At 45.4% G+C, this 25864-nt stretch overlaps 1 protein-coding gene across 1 annotated transcript in view; it reads right to left on the reverse strand.

Moving 5' to 3' along the window:
* Positions 1–1625: 1625 nt before the first annotated feature.
* LOC307246638 (protein O-mannosyl-transferase TMTC2-like) overlaps positions 1626–25864 on the reverse strand; it is a gene marked incomplete at its 3' end in the record, with an annotated part of 53085 nt that continues 28846 nt past the window's right edge. The window contains exons 3-12 of the mRNA XM_080022624.1: positions 18765–19605; positions 18512–18626; positions 17742–17827; positions 16481–16665; positions 15505–15583; positions 13598–13719; positions 10036–10117; positions 6981–7095; positions 5034–5097; positions 1626–1835 (exon numbers count right to left, since the gene is read on the reverse strand). Of these exons, the coding sequence (XP_079878750.1) occupies positions 1626–1835; positions 5034–5097; positions 6981–7095; positions 10036–10117; positions 13598–13719; positions 15505–15583; positions 16481–16665; positions 17742–17827; positions 18512–18626; positions 18765–19605 (1899 nt within the window). The remainder of the gene's footprint in view (positions 1836–5033; positions 5098–6980; positions 7096–10035; positions 10118–13597; positions 13720–15504; positions 15584–16480; positions 16666–17741; positions 17828–18511; positions 18627–18764; positions 19606–25864) is intronic.

Below are 25864 nucleotides of genomic sequence, written 5' to 3' on the forward strand. Positions count from 1 at the left end.
CCAAATTGAATCGGGCCAAAAAGGATTTATGGAGAGGTTTTTCTGAGGATGCAGTTTTCATTGTTCCAATAACATTTGGCATGGGTGGAATTATTGTTGTGGTTTTAGTGTCTATCTGCATTGATTACAGTTGGTCCAAAGCCTGTCATTAATATCTGAAAATCACATCGTAGATTTTAATATATGATGATATTTCTACCTATTAGTGATCTCAGCTGGATCAATATAGATGAGAAGAAAAGACCAAATTTTAAGTGAGGTTTTTGTGGTGTACTCTTTTCTGCTCAAAACACACTTCAAAACCCAGGAATCTGGAAGAGGAGTGGATGGGGACGGGTCCCTAAATAATTCAGCGTCTCAACAATCCCTGACTCGAAATGACGACGGATTTAGATTTGCCTTTAGTATTATTTATGTCGTAGAGCAGATCCGGTGATAGATCGTCTCACGGACTCTCACAAATTCAATTTTTATTCCGAAAAACAAGGGCGTTCCGTCTCTTACAAAAACACAATCCACTTCAGCCTCAGACATTTCCTATAATTTAACTATACACCCACGATCATTAAAAAAAAAAAAAAGAAAGAAAGTGTCATTTGAAAAGAGCTCTCACTGTGGCACCAGAACCGTACGGGTGTACGGTTCTGGTGCCACAGTGACAGCCCGGTGTCTCTGAGCAAAGAAAGAAAACAAGTGAAAAGACATTTTCCTGTTCCTGTTTCCTTTCGGGGAAACAAGAGAGAAGAACCAGGGGAAACGAAAGGGAACAGTGTTGACGTTTTTTTTTTCAAACTCTTAAGGACACATTCAATAAATTAAAAACCATCACGTGATCCCGCGGGGTAAGGAAACGCGACGTCGTTCCACACGGGTTGACGCAGCACTCAAGTAGTCACATTTGGGGCTTGGCACCGGGGGCGGTTTTTTCGCAGCACACGCATTGGCACAGTCGAGGAGTTTCTCCTCGTCTCTCGCAACAGTCGCGACCGCGTAAAATGCAAAAAAAAAAAAATCGGAGCGATCGCTCGTTGGCACCTCAGGCGACGACGGGTCACGCGCCATTCGATGACGCCCATTATTCATCTGCTGCAAGAACATGTACATGTCATCCCACTTGATATCCATTATCCGAGGCAAGCAGATTCAACATGCTATTATTCTCGTGTTTTTTTTCCCTCATTGAAATGTGAATACATTTTGCAGAAAATTTATTTAGAAATCACCGCGACACCTTTGCTCAGAATACTTGTGCGTACGAGCACCCCGGGCCTCGATGTGATGCAAAGCGACGCACATCCTCCCCCTCGCTGTGAACTTAATGTACGGTGGATCTGCTAAGTCACATCAAATTAACCGGACTTGTTCCGCCCGTCATCGCGTCCTGTCGGTGCGGCCCACGGACTAAAAAAAACGTCCCGAACCTTTCACGAAGGGAAAACGTCGCCGTTCCACGATGACCCGAGTCTCTAAAACACTCAGAGGAGAAGGCCTTGAAATGAAGATAGCTCTTAGTCTCCAGCCTTTTAAAAAAAAAAATAATAATAATAATAAAAAATAAATCCACAACCGCAACCACAGGTCTCACCGAGGCTCCTGTTCCTTGGAAAACACGACCCCCCTCCGTTTCAGTTCGAGGCCTCCTCCTTTGGCGCCCCGGGCTCGAGCTTAGTCCTGAGTCCCTGTCGCTCCATGATGTTCCACAGCTTGCGCAGGTTGGACCGGGTGATGGCGTCGTCGGGCTTGAGCTGCAGCGCTCGGAGGTAGTTGGCCTCCGCCTCCCGGAGCCTCCCGTTCAGGTGGAGGATCGCGCCGAGGTTCATCAGAGCGGCGGGGTACTGTGAGAGGGAGACAGAGAAAAAAAACAAAAAAAACAAAAAAAAAAAAAACCCCGACAGCGTGAGTGGAAGACGGCGGAAGGCGTCATGGGGGAGTTTGGTTACCCGTGGTGACGGTCATAGTTAACGGACTGTGGTCGTTATTCGCAAAATAACTGACTGCTGTTCCGCCGCTGTTGACCAATCACAATCAAGCGACGTGTACTGAATAACATCTGATCACACTTTATCACACGAACGCCCTCGTGTCGAGATGCTAAGGCGCGAGTTGGAGGATTCCCGAGCCTGCCGCTTCTCAGTCCCGCTGCCGCGGCCACTGTGCGCCCTTGAAATCCTCCATTTTGGCCAAGACTGTGCTCCCCCTCGCGCTATATTAGACACAGACCGATATGCGAGACGTATCTCAGGAAGCCTGCCAAGCTTCCTTTAGGGTGGATTACAGCAGGGCAAGGCCGCCGGTGATGCTCGCCTCCAGCGGACTAAATGATTCCTCATAATTCCTTATTCCTAGACTTCAAACAGCGGGAGCCCCTCTCGACGTTTCAGAGTTTGCCCCGCCGCCGGCCCCGTCCACGTCGCCGTTAGAAAAAAAAAACCGACGTTACGAGGTTTATGGCGAAGATGTCGACGTGATAGCGTGTGATTGGGTTGTACGCCGCCCTGGGTTCTAACAATCACCCTAACCCTTGTAGCCGGCTCCGGCTCGGGCCTCTCTTGCAGGCGTTAGAAAAAGAAAAAAAAAAAAAAAAAGAAGAAGGGATAATACCTTCAAGCTTATTGCTCAACGAAGGTCTGTCTCTTTGAGGTCAGCCTAGCGAGGGCTAAAACCGAACGGATCAAAGAGGTTTGCTTGTCGAGCCCGCGGCTTCGTTTCCAACCAAGAACTGTGAAGGTGCGCACAGTAGTTTGACCTGTGTGTGTGTGTGTGTACGTGTGTGTGTGTGCAGGTATGTTTTATATCAACCGAGAAATCCATGTAGCAGCATGTTTAAGGGACTACCCGTTTAGCCGAATCGTGCCCCTTTTGAAGTGGCAAAGTGAAACCACCTGGCCGTAACCGGAGTCTCGGGCGCAGGAATCTGCAAACCCCCCCCCCCCCCCCCCCAGATCATGGACCGAACGCTCAGCGGGTCCGCGGCAAACACCCCCCCTGAAAAATAATCTCATCCTCAACTTCCCACCGCACCTCGTCTCCCAGATGCCACCCGTTTCCCTGGGAACGCATTGACTTTCTGACTTTTCCTCGCGGGAATCACCAAACACACTTAAAAAAAAAAAAGGGGGGGGGGTCGCTTTGTGTACGTTTTCGAAACCACGTGGGAGGACCCGGGTCGTCCCCGACTTGAATAAACGGGGGCTCTTCGAGCGCTGTAAACAACCCCGGGTGGGTGATGAGTACAAACACTGAGCAGAGACGTTAATTCACATGGTACGTGTTTACACGGGTCCTGCTTACACAGGAAGAGAGCCAGACGGTTAATCTGCGATTCCTCTCTCTTATGGCCGAGACGCTGATTTATGGCCGGTGCGTCTGCGATAGATACAAAGGGGGAAAAAAAAAAAAACATTAAAATAAAAATCAAAATCAAAAGGGAGGTTGTCCGATTCAAATTGCTCAGGTAATTGCTGCATTAATAAAAAAAAAAAAAAAAAAAAAAGAAACAAAAAAAGAAGAAGTAAAAGAAGTTGTTTTGAGCGTCCCCGAAATAAGCCTTTGGCGAGATTAACCTCTTCTCCCATCCTTTCAAATAGAAAAGGCCTGTGCCACAGGGTTTTTAAAATTAGTAGTTCCTGCCCAATCTTCTTTTCATTAAACCCACTTAGGGCTGCCTTCCTGAGCGCGTCTTACCCCATTTTTCATCATCTCGATCCCATTGGATTAGGCTGATATTTGGAGGCCTGTCGTTCGCCTGCCCTAGTGTTTTCCGACCTCTTCGCTGCCACGACGCACTTATTGCGGCTAAATATTCCCAGGGTATCTGGTATCTGGTAACAGGACCGCTATCCTGTTAACCACCAAAAACGTCACTGTGCTTATTATTATGGTCGACTGCCAAGTGGATTTAAATCTTTTAATACAATTGAAAAGATTTTGAGGCCAATCACTCGGGTTGAGTCCCGATGATCAAAAACGTCTTATGTTGAGTCTTACATTGAATAATACCAAATTTTTCCCTTAAGTGCAAATCTGAAACTGCTTTATGTGACTGGGGATCGAAAGAAAATCTTGGACGACACAGGACTTTGTATTTATGCTCATCACACTTAGACATGCAAGGAAAACTTGAGTCCTCCCTCTGCGCACGCAGGCACACACACGGGCGCAAAGCCTTTGGGTAAACCGGGGCTCCCCTCTCCTCGCTGCGGCGCATCAATCAGTCGCTTCAAAGGATGAGGGCGCGTGGCCCGGTCCGAGAGAGGTGATTTAGGGTTTCGCAGACAGACCTAGATGGGGCTTCCTGCAGTCATTCGTCATGTTAGTCTGCGCGGCGACTGCGTGCCCCCTGACTTATGTGGCCATTTTGGTGCAGACCTTTCTCCCTGTGCACAGCGCTACATGTTCTGCATCGACAGCCACAGGGATCTGGATAGCGTCTGGGAGGTTTTTTAGGATATCGCTGCGGCTTCTGGTTCAATCCCTGAACCGAAGTCTGAAGAAACGGCCTCCGTCTAATTGACGTTCCCGCAAATTGGGCTTATATGCAAGGTGCAGCCGCACTGCTTATTCTTAAATAGGAAGGGAAAGCTTTCTTTTTTCCCCCAACCTGGTGAAGGTTGTTGAGGTCTGCCTTGATGGCTCGGCGGGTGGGCCGTGAAAATGTTTAAAAATTCCACTTAAATTCAATAAACAACGGAAACCAGCTCTTGTGTTGCAAGATCAAAATTGCGAGGTTCCACTAATTCATCGGTTCCAGCCCGAACAGCGGCTCTGTGTTCGTAAGAACAAGCTCAAGTTTCACGTTGAATGTGAGAACTATTAGCGGCCGTGAAAGGGTTTTCGACTCTTTTTTTTTTTTGAGATTGGAATCGTGATTGGAACACAGAAGGGCAATTGTGTCGCCGAAAAACATGGTGGCCATCGGCTCCCAGCGATTGAAAAATAAGGCTTTTAAGAGTTTTCCTTTCATCACTCCTCCCCCCTCCCCCCGCCCAAAACAATTTTGTTTGCCTACGGGTACCATCAGTGCGGATACTCACGTCGGGTCTCAACCTGGAGGCTCGGTCGTACTGCTTCTCCGCCGCCTCGTTCAGACCGGCCTGCCTGCGGGGGGGAAGGAACCAGACGAGAGCGGAAAAAAAAATGAGGGAGAAAAACAGGCCCGACAACACCACCACCGCCGAAGACTGTGGAGAGACGGCACGCGGGGGACCGGGGGGGGGCTCCGCGAAAATCAAAGCGTAACCTTTGTTTCAACTTATCTCATTGTTTATTTTTATTTATTTTTTTTTAGCAGAGAATAGAAAACAACGCTGGAGATGCACCGGCACGGCCGTCGCTCGTCAGGATGAAAAAGCCGTAGCCGGAGCGCAGGGGCGGGGGGGGTGGGCGCACGGTTTTATTTTCCCCAAAGTTAATGAAATCAAAGGGAGCTTTGGTTCCTGGGATGGTTGTTAATATTCATGGGGCTGTGACTCAGGCGGAATCGCTCTCCCCGGGTTCGGCGTACAAACCCGCGGAACGCCACGAGAACGTGAGCAGCTTTCGGTCAGGGTGAGCCCCAGTTCACCGCAGAGGTTCGTATCCGTCGTCGTTTTGTGACGGCCAGGCGGTGAAGGGGAAGCTTGTTCATGACGCGAAATATCCCCAGCATCAAATGTAAATTATGCAGCCTTTTTACACCCTATATACCCATAGCCTATCCTGTGCATAGAATTGCATTTGTATATTTCTATATATTTGACTATTTCCGGGTTTTTTTTCAGCCATTTGTGTATATTTGTCCAAAAATATATATTTACTTTATTATATTTTTTTATCATTTTATGTTTATTTTTCTCTCAGACTGAAAAATGTTTTATTATTTTTTTTTAATTTAAATCGAATAGTCTGTAGTAACGCACCAATGGTCATCACCAATTCCTCATACTACATTTGGATTAAAAATACCTACTTGACGTCACCGCTTAAAATAACAATTCAGCGATAACGCAAGGGATTCATTTTTAAAGCCACGGCTTAAAAAAATGGCAAAAAAAACACAAAATAATAATAAAGGGAGACGTGGAAACTCGATGAAATTTTTACAAGGCCAATAAAGCAGACGGCTCACGGTTAGCCACGCTGAGCGACGATATCGCAATTCCTCAAGTCGTCCGATCCCGACGTCGACAAGGTTTCCGCGTTTTTAAATCTTCGCCGGAGCGACTCCCGGCTCATAATCCGCCAGCCATAATCATAATCATCTAAGTGACGGTCGCACCAGGCTTAATAAATTTGAGTACGTGTCGCGGCGGGCTCCGAGATGAAAATAAGCTGTCAGGGCCCCCGGAATAAGGCGGAACGATCTGTCACGTAGATTTACCACCGCCCTCCCCGAGCCAGAAAACCTTCCGCCGAGCCGCGAGACTTTCAAGTTCCAGCCCGGGCCTCCGCAGCGGAGCTTTGTGGAGCTGTGGAGAAGCGCTAATGGCTTTTCCAGATATGTAGAGCAGAAAGGAATTAAAGCGAATCACTTTCAGTATTTTCCGGGTTCTTGCACGGAGCAGGGAGGATTTGCATTCCTTATTTTGGACCTTTTTAAAAGCCGTCACGCCAGTCTGCACGCGGGCTTTGCCAATTTCCCCCCCTTCTTTACTGCCGAACTGTCCAATCAGTGATGGAATGACCCTCTTCCAATGTCTACGCCTTATACATTACACTTTTAATACCGCGTACCGTAAATATTTACCGCTTTAAATTACGACAGATATCCACGGAAGGGACGTTTAGTATGACTGCACGCTACATAAATCCGCCCTTAATAGGCGACGCGGCGCTGCGGGAGCCCGCGCAAACGAGGCGGTTTTCCAGAAAAACCGACTCTTCCGAAGCGCCTCCTTGGCTTATGACGCTAAGCCCTTATGGTGCCGCCGATGTGGAGAAGTGGATTCTTTTTTTATTTTGTTTTTGTCTGGCGAAACGCTTCACGGTCCGATCCGTCCGACCTGAGCATGTGGGCGGCGCTGAACACCACGTCGAACTCGCCGCTGTCCAGCTCGGCGGCGCGCTCCGCCATGGCCGCCGCCTCGCCCAGACGAGACTGCTCCAGCAGGAACTGACCTGGAGACGGAGGGGGGTAAGGAGGAGGAGGAGGAGGAGGAGAATGAAGAAGATGAATGGGAGGAAGGAGGGATGAGCTTAGATCCGTGCTGTAGATCACGCTCAGAGGTGCCATATCGATGTAAAGCGCGCTGGGGGCGAGGGGGCGGTTTTATGTCCCGAAACAGCATTTGTTGTTGTTATTTTGGAGCCAGCACCGCACGTTTTATGTCTTTTAATTGATATGTGGGGTTAAATAAGAATCTTTCTTATTGTTCTTTCAAAACTGACAATGCACTGGTCAAAGTGCAGATATTCCACATTGCATATTAGGAAACTGTTTCATGTGGATTTAAGTGTATCTCACACACACACACACACACACACACACACACACACACACACACACACTATTATTTCACAGGGCATGAGGGGAGCTCCGAATGGAATAGTTTGAAATGATGATCTATTTCAAACCTATTGAACTCTTTTTTAGTCCAATGATGTCATGTGGTCGACAGGAACTTACATCATGGTTATTAGAGTTACCACCAAGAAGAAATCGGACTAAGTGAATGTAGCTTATCCAGATGAAATCTGTTATTATGGTATTTCCTGCAGATTTACGTCGGGTTTCTGATTGGTCTCTCGACGTGTGTTTGCAGAGTGGAAAAGCGTAAAATGTCTTCTTACTATTGCAAGCTACCGCGTGTCTCCGCGACTTCCTGCTCTGACGCGCTAGTTGGGTGCAGGGGCTGCGGAAGGGTTAACTGAATTATTTTTTTTTTTAAACAAAAAAAGATCAATCAAATATCAATTTACCAAGAGTCGCAGAAATGTCCCACGAGACCAAGACCCGTGTCAAGTGACCCCACCTGGGACGGCGACCCCACGATTGAGGACCCCCGATGGAACGGATCCGCAAATCGTAGCTTTTGCTGAGAATCGATTCAATTTTTGGGGGATTTGTAAGCGGACGTCTCACTTAAAATGCAAAATCACCCGAGCGGACGCGGTTGTTTCTGAACAGCAGAGAAGGATGCCGTCGGTGAGGGACGGCGTCGCAGGAAAATGCAACAGACGATGGAGGAGCGAGCGGGTTCTGCTCGGCGGGGCGTGAGAGCCACAGATGAGTCGGAGGTGCGCGCGTGTGTGTGTGTGTGTGTGTGTGTGTGTGTGTGTGTGTGTGTGTGTGCGCGTGTTTCCCCTCTCCCCCGTCCAAACCACCTGGCCGGGTCTCCCAGGGGGGTTCGCTTGGCAGACATAAATTAACTAGAGGAGCCGGACCCAGATGTTCCGGCACGGAGGAGGGGGGCGTGGAGGGGTTTAGGAACATCCATCCATTTCGAGTTAAATATACACTACAATGTTACAGTTATAATATTGTCTCTATTTTCAGGGTTCGGAAAATTTGGACAATATGGTGTTTTTCCATAGAAAGAATTATCTTTGTTTAAATTTGTCGATTGTTTTGTTAAGTGTGTTTGTTTTTCTTCCGTATTTCATACTTTTAAAAATTGACTTTATAGGCTTTTATTAAGTGCAACCTTTGTTTTATGGCCACTCCGAATGTTTTAATTTTGTTTCTATTTATGCCACCTGGTTGCTTGTGAAGCACTTTGTAACAGTTTGTTTTAAACTGTATCAATAACGCTTTACTTACTTACTTATTCAAAGATACTTTATTTTACCATATTTTCTATTTGTTACACAAATAGGAAAATAGAAAATATGGAATTACCAATTAAAATAAATGTTATATATAATAATTAAATAATATATAATAATTAATATAATAATTAATAGTGGAGTCACGAAATGTTGGTATATTTATTAGACTTTTTAAACGCGTTTTCGACTGCTACCAAACTCTTACCAAGACAAATTACAAATGACAAATCCCGGCCCATTAAACAGATTCTGAAAAAGGTGTAAACGGGCTGAAACGCCATTCTATATGGTCCTGTATGCTCATTTTAACAGTAATGACCAGATGGTGTGTACGGTACATGTGTGCTCCCTGCACCTGAACATGTGTTTCCAGCCACAATGGCAGGAAAAGGGGGCTTGCCTTTGTTATTTGGCCTCAGCAGTGAGCTTTGACCCTTTGACCCGAGCTGCATTTCCTTGCTCTCTCTTACACTGTGTCTCAGACTGTATGTGTGCGGGTGAGTGTGCGCGCGTGTGTGTGTGTGTGTGTGCCTATGTGTGTGCACATACACACAAACCTCCACATTTAATCGAAAAAAAGGATGCACACAGGCAAGAATACAAAAAAAAAAAAAAAGAAAAACAAGACAAACTAGCAGTCAGATTGTGATGTAATCGTCCCAATAAACAGTGCCCCTAGTGGTAGCGAGAGGCCAGCAGATAACAAGTCCGAGAACACAAAAGACAAAAAAGAGTCCAAAGACGGAAGCAAAAACCCTCGTCGCGCCCCAAACACACCTGGTACCCAGAAATGTACAGCCAGGGGACGCGTGGAAGGAGCGAAGGAGTGATATTTGGCATGAAGAGAAGCTGACAACGTCTGTTTCACTGAGGACAGGACATATTTAATTTCTAAATGGGTATTTTGCAGATAGAGACACGGAGCAGAAAGGGGATACTGATGGAGAAAATCTCACTTCAACGTGGCGTGGGGATTACATTCAGTACAGAATCATGTTTTACTTCTGGTTGAAGCGAGAATGGCTCAAGTTTACCTCGGCTGTTTAAAAAATGTCAGATAAACTGTGTCGAGTGTGAGATTTTATTTAGAGACTCTGTTGGAGCTTGATTCTATTCTAAAAAGCCCGCCAACCCAATAAACAGGTATTTTCTGAAAGCGGTTTGGATCAGATGATTACGAAATAATACCAAATCCCTAAAGAGAAACGGTTATTTTTTTCCCCCCCCAATCAGAAATGTATATTTTCATACAAAAACTTGCAAAATACAACCATTGAAGGGCAATAGTACCATAATGCATGTAGCAGTTTCCCTTCGTTGGGTCCAGTTGGATGGCCCTCAGGTAGTACTTCTCCGCTTCTGTTTTCTGCCCCTGCAGGAGAGGAATGAAATAAAATTGAAAACAAATTAATTTTTATTATATTTTTATTGCAAATATAGATATAAATGATTACAATTGCACCAGCTGCTCTGCGTTTACAATAGCCACAATCAACGTCTTTGTATCCCTGGGCCATTTGTTATACTATAAATACCCCATTTACATTTAAAAGGCCAGGCGTTGTGGACAACACACACACACACACACACACACACACACACACACACACACACACACACACACACACACACACACACACACACACACACACACACACACACACACACACACCCCCAAAGCCCTGCAACAAAGCTTTGATAGATGTTGCCCCTTTGTACAAAAGGTTCAGCTTATTAAAATCTTTTATTTTCACGCCACAGCACTGATTGCATGCACGCTGCCAGTGGAGTTGGCGTTTCAACACGAGACAGGAGGAAATGGCTTTGGTTCATTAGATTCTTCCATGCTTGTGTCTGGCTGTCAATTGACTGATGACTTATTTATCACTCTCTTCTTTGCTACTCTTATTTTCTTCCTGTCATTTACGAAGGTGGAATAATCAGAACGCAAGGTTAAAAGTTCAGTCACCTCTGCAATAATTCAGGTTTTGGTTTTTTTATCCATATCAAAATACAGTAAGGTTGCACGACATAATGGGAACGGCAAGTAATACATTAATATCAAGGACCAGAGAGAGAGAGAAAGGCCACCCTGTCTTCAGAACAGCTGCGATCCTGCTAGAAACGCTCTCACACAAGTCGCGAACTGTGTGGTGGGACCTTGAACCCGGTTCCACGAGAAGAAAGGTCTACAGCTCTCTGAGGGATGGAGGTGGAATGGTCCAACGCTGTTCAGATCAGGTGATTAGGAAGGGTAGAGTAGGTCGAGCACACCCCGGCGTTCCATGAAACCTCATGAAAATGTGTTTAGCAATGGGTCGGATGTGATTATCATCTTAGGATATGGGAACGTTTTGAAGGAACAGTGTTTGCACCATAGGGGGCACTTACATAGGGGGCTCTTTCAAAGTGGCCTCACAGTCAAATACCCGACGTCTCCCTCGGGATGGCTGCCCACCTTGTTTTACGGTTGGCAACAGACATTGTGGGTTGAAGGAATCCTTTTGGATTTCTCTAAACATTAACCCATCTGGATGAAATAGGGTGAAAGATGACACATCAGACCATTATTCTCCAGGCTCCAGGTCTTGTGCTCCTCTCCTTACACCAACTTAAGTCTTTGTACGTTGGCCATAGCGGTTTCACTTAAGTCTTTGTACGTTGGCCATAGCGGTTTCCCGACGGCAGCCAAGCCATAAATTCCGGCTTTGGGAAGCTCACCATGTGCAGATTGTGTTGAGACTGGGACAGAGATCCTGATTCCGTTCCGTGGTCATTTTTCGAGGCTGAACATTTGCGCCATTTATCCGCTGTCCGACTCAGAGGTTCAACTGGCGACCGCCGAGCCTCTTTGCTGATGCACTCCGTCCGTGTTTGGCAGGTTCTGTACCGATTTTAAAGACCGCTCCCCTCGACGCAGTAAATCATTCCGCAGGTTTTTGTGACCAATGTTCCTGCAATTTCGGGGGAGCGACAATTTTACCCCTCGAGTCCCTGCGGACCATTTTACCTCTTTAGAACTCTGCTAGTTGACTCATGCTGCTCTGAAAACTCCCACATCAAAGTGCAAACGTTGTCCCCGTCAGAGGTGGAAAATTCCGGGTTGAGAAAGTAAAAAGCCCTGCCATGTTTTCTGCCCCGCCCGGCCACTGACGCGGCTGATTTCACTCTGCAGTCGGACCTAGTGGGTTCAAGGCTAAAACTGCAAGGAGGTGAGACGCAGCATTCTTATGCACACTTCAAAATGGTGTGAACCGCTGTGCAAGGCCCCCGGTGTGACTCCCTCGCTCAGCAGACTTATCGAGGACATCAAAACCCAAACTGATGAAGTCATCCAATAAGGAAGTGGTGTAATTACATTATAAGACGATCCACTGACCCCTTGTCCGACACCAATTCAATCTCCTCTTCCCTAAGCCTTTCGGTAGGGATTTTTAGGGGCCAGATATTTGGGGCCTAGAGCCTCGGGGAACACGGCAGATGTCCAGTCATTCAGGGCAACACTAATCTGAACCTGTTTTGAGTATGCATGGGTGTGTGTGTGTGTGTGTGTGTGTGTGTGTGTGTGTGTGTGTGTGTGTGTGTGTGTACATGCTCAAATCTGATTACAAGAATGTGGAAATGAGTAAAAGTAACACTCCGAACCCCTAAAGGGCAGCAGCTGCGAGTGTGTGTCCATCCGTTCCGTGCGTCAACGGGTCTCAGTCGGTTCACACGCGCACGTGTCCCCGCGAGCTGCGGCTCAAGCCCCGCTCGCATCTTGGTTCAGCACCTGAGGCTGGGGAAGGGGGGCGAGAGGTCAAACGGCGCTGGGGAGTTGACTGAGGCTGCCGAGGTCGTTTCTGAATTTTAAAACCCCCCGTGGGTAAACCTTAAACAGCTAGTAAAACATGTGTTGTTCCGCAATTCTTTTCTTTTTTTGGGGTGGGGGGGGGTCTTTTTTTATCTAATGGGAATGAGGGAGGTGTCAGGAGGACAAAGGTCTTAACATCTGTGCAGTGGTGCTGAGAATCTCCCTGCGCTCAACCAACTCCCCGCGGTGGGGACCTTCAAATGCTGGACAGACACTCACACAGCTTAATAACCAGGGCTTTCATTCTATGCATCCATTTGCAGGCATTCAACCAGTCCTAGGCTGTAGACAGTGTAACGGCTAGTGGAGATAAGTGAGATTAGGCCGTAATATATATTAAAATTTAAAAAAAAATACTTCGTTTATTTTTTTCTCCCGTTTGTTGTTAATTTTTACTGTTTATTGTACATTGAGGTTTATTGTTCTTGTTCATGCACATTTTTTGGATAATTGCATAGTCATTTTTTTCCTGTTGGTTTATTTTTTATTGTTTATTTTTTTTCATATTGCCATTTTTCTACCATTTTTTAATTGTTTTTGTTATTTGTTTCATACATTGTCAATTTTTCAAATGTTTTAGTACATTTTTAGGTTTACTGCATATTGGCAATTTATTTTCTATTTTTATTCTATTGTATTATGGTTGTCTATCGCATATTCATGACATTCCTGTAAACAACACAAAATCCAGCATGCACCTTTCTAGAGTTAAAAATCTGTCGCCCCTCAACAATTACCACGATTCCTGGGGCTTTAAAGAAATCAGTGGAACAGAATCAACGTGCTCTAGTGCGCTTTAAAAAAAAAAAAAAAAGCACTCAATATTCATTATAAATCAACCTTCCTCAAGTCCTGTCTAATTATACTGTGCCAGGTAGTTAAGCCCTGAAATCAGCCATAAGATAAGAGGTTCTGGCTTCATGGTCCGCCTGGGAGAGAAATAGGGTCCGTGCGTAAAATATTTCGCAGTTACAACACAAGAGTGATAAGTGGACTCACGATTATGGACATCAGTTTCCCGTAGGTCAGGTGGGCGGGGATGTGGTCGGGCTTGGACCTGAGCGACTCCCTGTACCAGTGTCCTGCCTCCTCCAGCCTGTTCAGCCTCATGTAGGCCTCCCCTGCAACCAGACACATAGGTCAGGGTCAGGGGTCGAGTTCTGGAAAACCAACTAATTTTGTCTCCAGGTTTGTAATGTCAGATCAGGGAAAAAAAAAAAAAAAAAAAAAAAAAAAAAAAAAACGAAGTGCCATAGATCTGAACGTAACAATATATTTCTTGCAAATGGGCTTTTTTTGGTAGCTGTTTAGGAGCGGGCCTTTTCAAATCTTTTCATTGGTCACCGGTCGCATGGACCCGTACGTTGCCTGCCTTTCAACGTCAGAAAAGCAAACATAGCAAGGCTAGACATCTTTGATATCTTTCTGCAAGTACAATTTCAAGACCATGTTAAAACTTAATTTAAAACTTAAACCTTCTCATTGGAGTCATTTAATAAAAACCTGGCCAAGGCAGCAGCATCAGAACACAGTAACCTCTCAGATAGGCAAGGTTAATAAACACAAGAAATAGGAACGAATAGTAAAACCAATAAAAAATGACGGGGGTCACAGAACTTGCAATGCACAGAATAAAACGAGCAGAATGATAGAAAATGGTACAAAATTGGGGGGAATAATAAACAATTAACTCCAAAGTGAAACGACCTCCAAAAGCAGTTTAAAATCTCCCTTCGAGCGTGTTACACAAGCTTAAAGCCACAAAAATTCCAATGGCTCGGATTTTACGTTTAGTGGAGATTTGGCCTTTGTTTCCCCCCTATTATGTTGAATATTATCTTGTTTTCCGGTGAACAGATAGGAAGGCCGCCGGTCACTGCGGAACGGGGCTCGGTTTCGGTTCCCAGCAGGTGCGAGGCAGATAAGGAAGCTCCGACTGTGTCGTCCCTCGTCCTCGGCGTTCCCCGAATGGTCAAACAAATACTCTTCCCCCGCCAGAAAGCACAATATTTTCCCCCGATCCCAGGAAAAAAAACCGACGTGCCGTCAGGCCAGGAAGGAAGTGAAAAGAACTGCGCATCGAGATCGAGAGAGGCTTCCACCGGCCCCCCCTCCCCCGCAGACGTCACACTTAACCAAACAACGTATCCCTTAATTTCCCAATCCCGAACCTCCAGACTATGTAGATAATCCTCACAGACATCGCCATGTAATCCGCCCTCATTCCATCAGTCCAATAATGCAATTAGTATTGGAATAACAAAAGGAAGGACGTGACTTAATGGGCGGATTAACTCTAATCCCCTGAAGGGCGATGCACGTCCGCGCCGCTGCGCCGTCTGGACGGAGCAGGTGGCGGAGGCTGAATCCGAGACACGTTCCTCGAGTCTTCAGAAATTGGCTCCAAACATCTTGGGGAACGATTTGTCTGTAAGGGCGAGACGCCGCGACGCTGACGCCTTGTTTGTCGCTTCGCTCGCAATCAGAGCTCAAAACAAATGCAAATCATTAGGGTTCACCACGTGTGTTTGAGGAGTTTATGGTCTGGAATGTCTTCCAGATGCGCACAGACATCTGGACCCGTTCACTACCACTTTGGATTGATTATACGTTGCACATGGATATTTATTATACCATTTTGGACTCTGGATTCTGGATTATAATTTTGCACGTGGAAATTAATATTCCGCTATTTGAATTTCCACCCAGGGAAGTGTTCCTATTGTTGTTTTATTAATATTTTTTTTAATTTTTATTAATTTAATTTTATTTTTATTTCTTATCTTGTAAACATGGTCCGATACCACCCCGTTTTCACACTACAAAAGAACACCTTCTATAGATGAAACTCTGAGATGGGCTTTTCATTTTTAGTGTGGAGCGTGGCGGCCGGTTCCGGAACCTACCCATCATGTTGAACAGGCTCTGCGGCGCAAACTGCCGGGGCATCTTCTGCACGGCCTCCTTGTAGGCGGACAGGGCCTCCTGCGGCGGGGAACATGGCGGGTAAGCTCTCCTAAGCGACGCTTGTGTTTTTGCTCCAGCATAATTACCATGTTAAAAATGTCGCAGACGTGAAAATGATGAGGGGCCGTGTTTGACTTAATGCCGCTGCCGAGTCTGGTGGAGGGAAAATCATTCATTCCCGTCTTCTATGAACTCCAGACTCCCGCCTTGCATAAAGTCGTGCTTTTATTCATGAGTGTGCGGTTTAAATCCAGATAAAAAAAAACAGCACTTAGTTTAGTTTATGAGTTACCTTTCTCATACCACGCACGCACACGCACACACGCACACACACACACACTCAAAGAATTTTACAATGAGCTTCTTCTAAATTTAGTTTGTCACAAAGAAAGGGGATGGAAATAACTGACTTCAATTTATACTTTTACTATTTAGGTAAATGAGGCCATGTTTTGTTATTTGCTATTATTTTATTCTATGATATATACTTCAATTATACAGTTGCATTTTATGCACACACACACACACACACACACACACACACACACACACACACACACACACACACACACACACACACACACACACACACACACACACACACACACACACACACACACACACACACACACACACACAAAAGTGTATAATTGAATCATCTTCTTGTAGATTTTTACTTTCACAAAAGTAATGAGGGATAGTTGGTGGAAATTAAAACGAAGCAAAAAATTGGGTTGCATCAACAGTACTTCTACAGTAAGTGGAAGGCAATCCACCATCTTTCCTTCCATCTTTGAGCAGCGTGAGCATTGGCCTCTCCTTAATGGGTTTTAAATGCAATTAAGGGAAGGGAGTTGAACTTCTATTAGTATTCTCTGTACCACGTCGCCCTGTGGACGGAGCAGACCCGCTCACCTCCTGCTGGCCCCGCTCGTGGAGCAGCTTCCCCAGGTTGTACAGGCAGCTGGTCACGGAGCTCTTGTGAGCGTGGGGGTCCTTGAGGTTCTCGTCCGGGATGTCGGCGCAGGTCAGGAAGGTGCGCTTCGCCTCGTCCAGGCTGCCCTGGTTCATCAGGATGATGCCCGTGTTGAGGTAGGCCGCTGCAGGAAGAAGGGGAGAGAAGGGGAGCCATATTGTAGAGAGATCATTCGAGGTCTAGATTAGAAGGCGGGAGAGACAAAAGCAAGTCTGGAGACAAATTAAAGTCTTGTTCATCAGGGAGAAAGCGGAGAACAGAGGTCCATCAGACAGGAAATATCATGAGCATGCAACCAAAACAGCTTGATTTTGCAGTGACTTCTCAAAACATGTAATTTGAGAAATTGTATATGTACATTTGTTTTGCAGAGAAAGTGCAGGAATTGGCAAAATTTGCAAGGGAATTTTTGACTGCAACCAATGAAGAAAGTCACAATGTAATCATCTCCTATGATTATACGCATTTTGCACATTACACGAAAAACTGGAAATATTTCACTACTCATCTTTTTTCACTTTGATAGCAATGAACCACTCAAAGTTACAAAAATTTAAAATACTGTGCATTTCCTTGAGTTTTAGGAGCAATGTCTAGAAAACAAACTTACAAATTCACGGTGACCTAAGTTGATTGGGCCATTTATTCATGCAGAAAAGCTGCAGTGAGTTTTGCGAAATTGCAAGCTTTCACAGATATTTGTAACTTTTGTTGAATTTCAAGGAATTATTCCGATTTCTTTATTTCCGTTTTTTTTTTCAGATCATTTTACGATTTTAAGGGAAACGTCGGTGAGTAGCAGGGTAAGAAATGACATAGAAAATGGTATAACATAAAGGGAAGAAACTACAAAGTTGAAAAAGGGTCCTGAAAATAATGCTACCCTCAGCACCCACTAATAAAAAAAATCTACTGTCCTCTGCCAGAGAATGATACAGTGTGGGAGTGACCCTTACTCCACACATGAGCAGTGGAGAGTGAGATTGAGTCTCATTATTACCCTGTTCGGCTGGAATGGCCCGGCGGGGCCCACAGAATGACAAAACGGCGAGAAACGACCTCATTCAGTACTTAAAATGACCATGGTGGGGATTGGATAATGGACCCTGATCACGTATCAAATGGATCCAAACAAAAACTCAAGCCAATTGGATAATGTGTTAGAATCTGTCATTTGTAATCACCATTGGGTCTACTTACATGCCAGGGTTGGTCGACTCCCGATGGCCAGTTTGTAATAACGCAGCGCCTCGGAATATCGCTCGGTCTCCTGTAGCAGCAAGCCGCTGGAGAACAGGGAAAAGACACAAAAAATGACCTTATTAAAATCCATAGTGGACACCAGACCCATCAAATCTTGAACAAAGGAAACGGCTTTGCTTTACTGGACATGTGTTCTTCTCAGCAAGACTAAATTCAATGTGTCACGGTGGAGACGGCCCTTTGAAATAAGATATCAAAATAAAACACAATACGCGGGCAGCCTCTGTACACCTTACTCAAATATAGCCACCATCCATCATGTTGAAATGGCATCTCTATTTTCGAGAACGCAATAACAACTTAATTTCCCCCCGCCCGCCCATTCCTTTGACATTGTATTGCCAGCTTTCCGACAAGCGTAACACGATCGGCGACGGCCAGGGGAAGAAAAACAGAAAGCGGGACGCACGGAGCTGGTATGAGGTTTTGGCACCTTTGACACCTCGGGTTAATGTGGGTATTAGAAGTAGCTTCATGTTCTCCCCCGGGCTGGGGAGTCAAATCACCAACGGCAGAAGGCCACAGGGCACACGCCTCGATTTCTTCCCAGTTCTTTGCTCTCCGTCTCTTTTTCACCGGATTTCAACTTCTCCCTCGGTGCCGCCATTTCCGGCCTCGGGATCTGTTTCCTCCGCCTCTCTTGGTGAATGAGAGCAACCAAGACCCCTCCCTATGGAGATGCTTAAAGAAACATCGCTGATACTCACAGGTTGTACAACATGTCAGCCATGTTTCCTCGATAGTAAAGGGCGTTCCTGTACGCCTTCTCTGCCTCTTGCATCTTGCCCTGGTTCTTCAGTACGTTTCCCAAGTTCCCCCAAGCTACGGGAGAAATACATCAGTCAGTGGCATGGTAATATCTTCCAAATATTAAAACTCGTTGCTGGGAATTTTCCGATTGAAAATGGGAGGCGCATTTTGGTATTACGGTACAAATATATTTTCCCCAATTATCCTCACCTTTAGCGGGATTAACACTAATCCCAGATTTGTAGAGATTCTCCTCGTTACTCCAATCCCTGTTTCTTTGAAGCGTTTTAATCCCATTCAGCAGCACGAGTCCCGTGCAGAGGCAGAACAGCAAGACCTTGCAGCCTCTAGTCCTCAGTCTGACGTACAGCGCCCTTACGCCAACCGCAACCAGTAAACAAAAGCCCATACTGGGAATGTAAAGCACCCTCTCTGCAATCACAAACCCGACATAGAAGAAGAGATTGGTGGCCGGCAAGAAGGGCAACGACAGGAGGCCTAAAGAGAATACCACTATGTTCTCTGTCGGAGGCAGGGATGTCCGTACGGAGCAGTGGTGAAGCTTGACCGACCCATTCAGGATGGTCTTTGGGGACGCTTTATCCGCGTTTGTGTTGTGGTTTGAGTCCGGGGCGTGGTAGCCATTACCATTTGTAAAGGACTTCCCATTGGACACCGGGGCCTTCCCGTTGGCCTCCTTGGCTGTGGAGGCAGGGCCGCGAAGACCTAACCACGCCAGGAGAAAATATAAAGCGTAGAAGGCAGCGCTTTGCAGGTTCCTCCAATCAGCAAAGGTCCTGACCAAGGGCAGGGCGTCCATGGACCAGTCGAAGCTGAGCTTGTCTGGGCACAGGAGGAGCCATGTGTTGGCGGCGGGAAGGTGGAGGAAGGTCAGGGTCCGGGTCAGGAAGTGCGGCGAGTCGGCTGCGGGGTTATCGGAGTTGGAGAAGTTGGGGGGCTTGTTGCCCATCCAGTAGAGGCGAGCCGACAGCAGAATCACTCCCCAGGAAGCCAGCACGCTGAGACTCAGCCAAACACCGGCGTTCTTCTTCTGTGAAGGAGGAGGAAAGCAATAAGGAACGCGCGACGGTCCAAACGTAAACGATTAAAGGAAAAAAAACCATCTTGGTACGGTCATTTTAATTAATCAATGGAGGCCCTCTCACGCTGATTATATAAAAACAGTTTGGATATTTTTATTGATTTAAAAAGGCTGCCTACTGTCTGGGACGAGAATTTGCAAATTAAACAAGTGGTCATGTAAACAGTAAAGGAAGACCATAACCGATTAAACTACTATTAACTTCATTAGCAATTATCTTCATTATTTGACAAATCGTTTAATTGTAAAGAAACAGCGAATAATGAATATAACAGAAAGACATTCAAAACTGCATATAATAGTAAGATGGTTTCTTTTTAATACTTCACAAAGGGAGTGGTTTGTGACGGTGGCGAGTTTCCAAAACGAGTGATTAATGAAAACCCAAGTCATAATGCCTTCTATGTTAACACTGTATAATGAACATTTGCCATGAAGTTACCACATGTCTGTCAGTTCCAAAAAGTACTTCATCCATTACATCAGCCGACAAGTCAGGCAATGTGTGCTTTCTGCATCCGACCTTGTTGAAATTAAATATTATGTTAACTGATTATTTGGCCAAAGCGGGTGCCAAGAGTATTTCAAGTATCTAGAGCATATGTTACAGAAATGTAACTTAATCGCAGATTATTTTTTGGAAATAATGCAATTTCAGGATTTACATAAAGAAAATGAATCTGGTCACTGGTCACTTCAGTTCACGGTGACCGCGGTGGTCAACTTTGAGGTTTATTTTGGAGTAAGTGGGGCTTTCCTCCTAAGTCTTTACTTGCTGCATGTCAGGGTCAGGGCAAGTGTGACTCGTAATCAGCTTAGAATTTGCCGTGTTTGGTATGTAGATGCTGTTTACAGCCCATAAGACCTGTAATTCTGTAGCATGATTGGAATTAGATCGCTTGTTGCACTTCTGTCACGCAACACCTATAACTGAACGCCGTCACACAACTCGCTGTGGCGATGTGGACGCCGGATCACCACCATGAACGACCCCTTTCAGTGGCCCCTGCAAGACCATGCCACACAGGGCTAGATATTCACCTCCCTCTTATGGGTTCATTTAGTAGGCTTAATATGACACAACATCGCTTACACGGAGTAGTCCACGACATTCTGGTGGACAGCAAAGTGGAAAGTTTACTTTAAATATAGTCTGAACTTGAAGAAGAACCTCTGCAACGACGAACGAGGGTGCTCGCTGTGGAGTGTATCAACAGCGATACGGTGACAAAACTCTGCACCCTGAAAGATTAAATTCAACTAATTGTCGTTGTACAGAGTACAAATACTGAGGCAATAAAATGCATTTCACCATCCAGGTAACTGACGTATCTAGGAGCAGTGGGGTGCCATATTGCGGCGTCCGGGGGTTAAATGTCTTGCTCAAGAACACTTCAGCACGCTACCAGTAGGAGCCGGGGATCGAACCGGCAATCTTACAATCGCTAGACCACCGGCTCGACCTCCTGAGCCACTGCCCCCTAACAGATGTGATATTTCGACAAATTGCAGGGGATCGGCAAACTGGTGAATTGCACTGGGGACTTGCACTCTATCTCGCTTCATAGACGGGCCCAGTCCGAGGCCTTCGCTCAACAACATGAAATGGACTCTATTTGAACTTGACATTTGATGTACAGCATGTGTTCATGTAAGTGTGAATGTGTGTGTGTGTGTGTGGGCGACTGTGTGCACATAAATTGGTGCGCTGTATAAGCACGCATTCCAGGGAATGAGTGTTTGTGTACTTTGTGCGTGTTATTAATTTCTGAAAGATAAGAAAGTGTGTTTTGCCCAGTTCTACACAAAGGTGGTTTCTCATAAAAATGCAAACACAACCATATTCATAGCCCCCATCACTGAGGAAACTGTTTAGCCCCTGTTCAAAGGAAACCCTTAGAGAACAATATTTTTATTAACAAGTCTAGTTTTGGCAGGCACGGAAAATGAAGTGGAAAATGAAAAGCGCTGAAGATGAATATTGATTTTATTGCTGAAATATGGGACGCAAAGGATGGAAAAGAATGCCTTTCGTGCACAAGGGAGACGTGCCTATTGATGTCTATACTGCCTGTCAAGGGAGAAAGCTGCCTGAGAAATCAAATATTGCCCAATATCAGAAGCTAAGCACATTCCAATAAGAATCCCATTTGGAGTTGTTTTTGGTGAAGGAGCTTCATTTTACCCTCCACTGCTTTGTCTTATCTGTAAATTGTTCTTTGATTTGAATCCAATTACTCCGAGACACCACACCGTTTGATTAATCTGAGCCGTTCTGGGCCGGAGTGGAGTATGAAGTTGCCCGTCAATGATGCTTGGCACAAGAGTCCTCCCGCCAAGCCACTACACTGAGAATTACACAGGTTTATGCGGTTTTAGGGTCTTCAAAGAGTAATGCTTCAGATGGTTCTACTTGCTGTAGCACAATCCCAGCTCGCCTTCGCTCCAACACTGATGGCCTGTGTTTGTCTTACTTGCTGCTGTCATCAAGAGTGCCCTGAGTATGTTACCATTTATGCAAAGTGCCTCCGCTTGTGTCAGTCAACTGAAAGCAGATTTCCTGATTTGTTCTGTTGATGTCAGTTGTACTGTTTTGTCTGTGTATTTTACGAGTCATCTTGGAAAGGAGTTCCATCTTCAGAGGCCTCCCCCTCCCTCCAAAAATCTTCCTACTTTTTTCCTCTTTGGGGTACTTTGAGAATTTCCCCTTGCTGAGGGCGCAGGCCTGTCAAATGGCCCTGTAATTATGGCCGTCAAAAAGCCTCGAGGCCGCTCTGCGCCTGTTTGCTGTGGGTTGGGTGCCTCCGGGTACTGGGGGTGGGGTGGGGGCGCCGGGGCATGGTCTGGCCCAGGCCGGCTCCGCATGGCCTCTGCTCGGCCCGCTGCACCCCTGCGCTGATCCGGTTGTGCTTCGCCTATCTCTCGCAGTGCCAGAACTCAAATACATACGCCACACAATAGGCCCAGGGTTCGTGCGATGGGTGGGGTGCGAGCTATGTGGGCAGGAGTGTGGCGGGCTGCTGCGATCTTGCCCGTCACACGTCTGCAATTTGAATACCACTCATATTGACTTAGAACACATACACTCCCACAAAAATCCTAATGTTTGGTGAAACTACAAAAGTGAAGGCAATGTAAGTGAAGGCAATGTTAGTGAAGGCAATGTAAGTGAAGGCAATGTTGATATTTTGGTTAAAAAAACACCCTCCTGGTTACACCCCTCTCCTTTCCTCCCTCATTTGCTGCCATAACTATGACAGGAAGAGGCCATATGCCAAATTGCTGTTCCAGTTTTCCTGGACTTAATTAACTCTGTTTTGTTGATACATGTCATCTGATGTTTATGTTTTTCCTTGTACATGTTGTTGTTTGGTTCTATGTTTATTCGTCACACCCGTGGTGATTCTCCCCCTCTTGGAGTAGTTATTTGTTTAAAGACCAAAACACAGTAAAACAGTTTTCCAAAGAGGGGGATTGGTGGCGGTTCTTTACAACAAAAAAAAACAACTGCTCTTGTCGTCCCACAGGTCGTTCACAGCACAGAGTTATTGCAGCAGTTCTTGACGATTAAAGCATGAATAAAACAGTTGCATTGCAGGCTGAGAAGTTAAACTCCACTTGCAGACTAACTCTGTCCTACATGCAATAGCATACAAATACTCTGTTGTATGCCCAGCATGCTGACAGCAAAGGTTAAAAAAAATAAAATAAATAGCCTTGAATCCCTAACTGTGATAAAGGGAATATGACTTGACGTTACTCGCCAATGGAGGTGTCTCTAATAGCATGCTGATGCAATCTCTCAGTGACTAATAGTTTTAATTGTATTCCAATATTGCTTTCAGTTAGCCCTTATGTTCCTGGCAATGGTCTTTGTGTACGTGCTTATAAGAAATGAGAATGCAAATGATTACGTATTGTACCTTATGAGAAAATACTATCTTCATCAGATTTATTAATCAGCGAGCAATCTGACCTTGCTCAATCATGGAGCATATTTTCAACCATTTCGCATTTTTGAGTCCTTTAAAGTTGTGTACTGCCACGGTAGCCAGGTTGTTCTTCACAAGATGTGCTATCCTGGAGAGGGTGGAAATTTATGGAATTTGTGTCAAGCTTTGGAGAATTACACTTGATGAGATCTTGGTCTTGCCTTTGGCGGAAGGAAGGCGTAATCCCCAGCGACTGTCAAAGCGATCCTCTTGATTTGAGGCAAGAACTATCTTCGACCCCATTCTGAAAATCAGCATAATGTTCGATGGCAATTTCTTTCCACTACTTTTTAGCTTTCTTAATCTTATAAGGGATAAGTGTTCCCTATTGATCTCTCTCTCTCTCTCTCTCTCTCTCTGAACCCAGCCTTGGTCTTTTAACAGTGCCATTCATTATTAGTGTTCATTTCATTAATCCCAGAAATGTGTGGTCTGGCTATCCACATTATGCTGTAACGAGTATTTAATGTGTGTTTGTAGACACAGGCAGGATAAGGCTTACATACCCTGTCTAAGTTTCTGAGGACACAATCCAGTAGGGGAATAACCCTTAGGACATGCCTTGTTAAAGACATATCTACTTCAAACTGGATATTACCAGTGTTTTGAATTAGCCCTGGGTGGAGTGTATCTTAGTTTTTGGCCTTTTTTTATTTTGGCTTTGTCATTTTGAAAATAATCAAATATTTATAGCCAGATGTTTTTGATAAGGTGCTTTTAAAATATGGATTATCTCAAGCATTTATTGTGAAAAATACATTTTACAGTCTTATAACATTTAATATGAAGCACACAGGGTGCTGGGTAAGTGGGTAAGAAACACCACAAACCTCATATCAAGGACCTAAGAAGGAGGAGGGCCACCCCTAGAGCAGCTGCAACCCTTCCTGAAATGCTGTCATACAAGTCGGAAACTGTGTTTAGTTGGATGTTGCCCTATTCTTCAAGAAGAAAAGCTTCCAGTTCTTTAAGGGATGAAGGAAGCAGAAATCTTCTTTGTACCCTTTACCTCCAGAGTTTCCCATAAAGGTTCAGTGATGTTTAGATCGGGTGATTGGGGAGGCCCTGGTAGGCAGTTGGCTGTGTTCATTGAGCCCCCTTTGTGTTTAAGGAATCCATTGGGTTGAAGAAAACTATTTTGCATCCCCCAAACATCATCCCTTCAGATGAAGGAAACGGGGTGAAAGTTAAATCACGAGACCATATCAATTTCTTGCTCACCTTGGCTTCCCTGCTCACCTGGTTATGCACCTTTGTGCAGTGGCCTTGGATGCAAGCAGCTTCTGAATGGGCGGCCCTGCCTTAAAGCCCAGCTTTGTGTGACAGAGGTGTTGATTCAATTCAATTATGGTGTCATTTTTGAGGCCGCACTTCTGCGCCATTTATCATGATCCTGTTAAGTGTCTTTCTATCCTGTTGGTGAGCTTTGATATGTGACCACTGAGCCTCTATGCTGATGCAAACTGTCCATGTTTGGCAGAAGCTGTCAGGATTTTTGACACTGTTCCCCTTGGAACATTTCATAATTCAGCATTGTATGTGATTGATGTGTTGATAATTGTGGTGCTGGCTGTTTAGCCTTTTTGGAACTCTGTTAGTTGGCTCATTTTACCTTAGAGCTCCCATATCAAATTTGATTATTATGTGATTTAGCTATTTCAAGGTTAAGCTCCTTTTTCACGCAGTGTTGCCGTTATTTTGGCCATCCCCACTCTGTCACTTCAAAGTTGGAGATGAATGATGCTGTTGTGGTGAGGTTCCCATGCACTCTATAAATAAATTAGACCTTTTGGACAATCCATTGTGGTTGTACAGGAGACATCCAAGCACTACTCATATTTTGGTGCATGTGGCCACAGACGTAATAGGTTCTGGGGGAATGTACAATGAGGAATGCGACCGGATTCTTTTCTCATATGGTGGTATTCAGGATTCTGCTGACTTGCCGTGCTTCATCCAACCCGTCAGATGCTTGGCATGGAAAGGGCTGACTTTGGTAAAGTGACCTAATTACTCAACACTTCTCTGCCAGAATGCCCTGCTACCGCTGGCACAAAGACCTGTAATGAGATGGGTCATAGGTCTGTCTGCACCCCATAGCCCCCTCAGTGCACAAAAAACTCAACAAGCTCAGAAGTTGATCATTACTCTTTAACCCCTCATTTTTTAGGGCATCCTATCCGACTAAAGGAGCCATTTAAAGGTGCAGTGTGTAG

This window comes from Zeus faber (genome assembly GCF_960531495.2).
Source record: "Zeus faber genome assembly, chromosome: 21".
Lineage (NCBI taxonomy): Eukaryota > Metazoa > Chordata > Actinopteri > Zeiformes > Zeidae > Zeus > Zeus faber.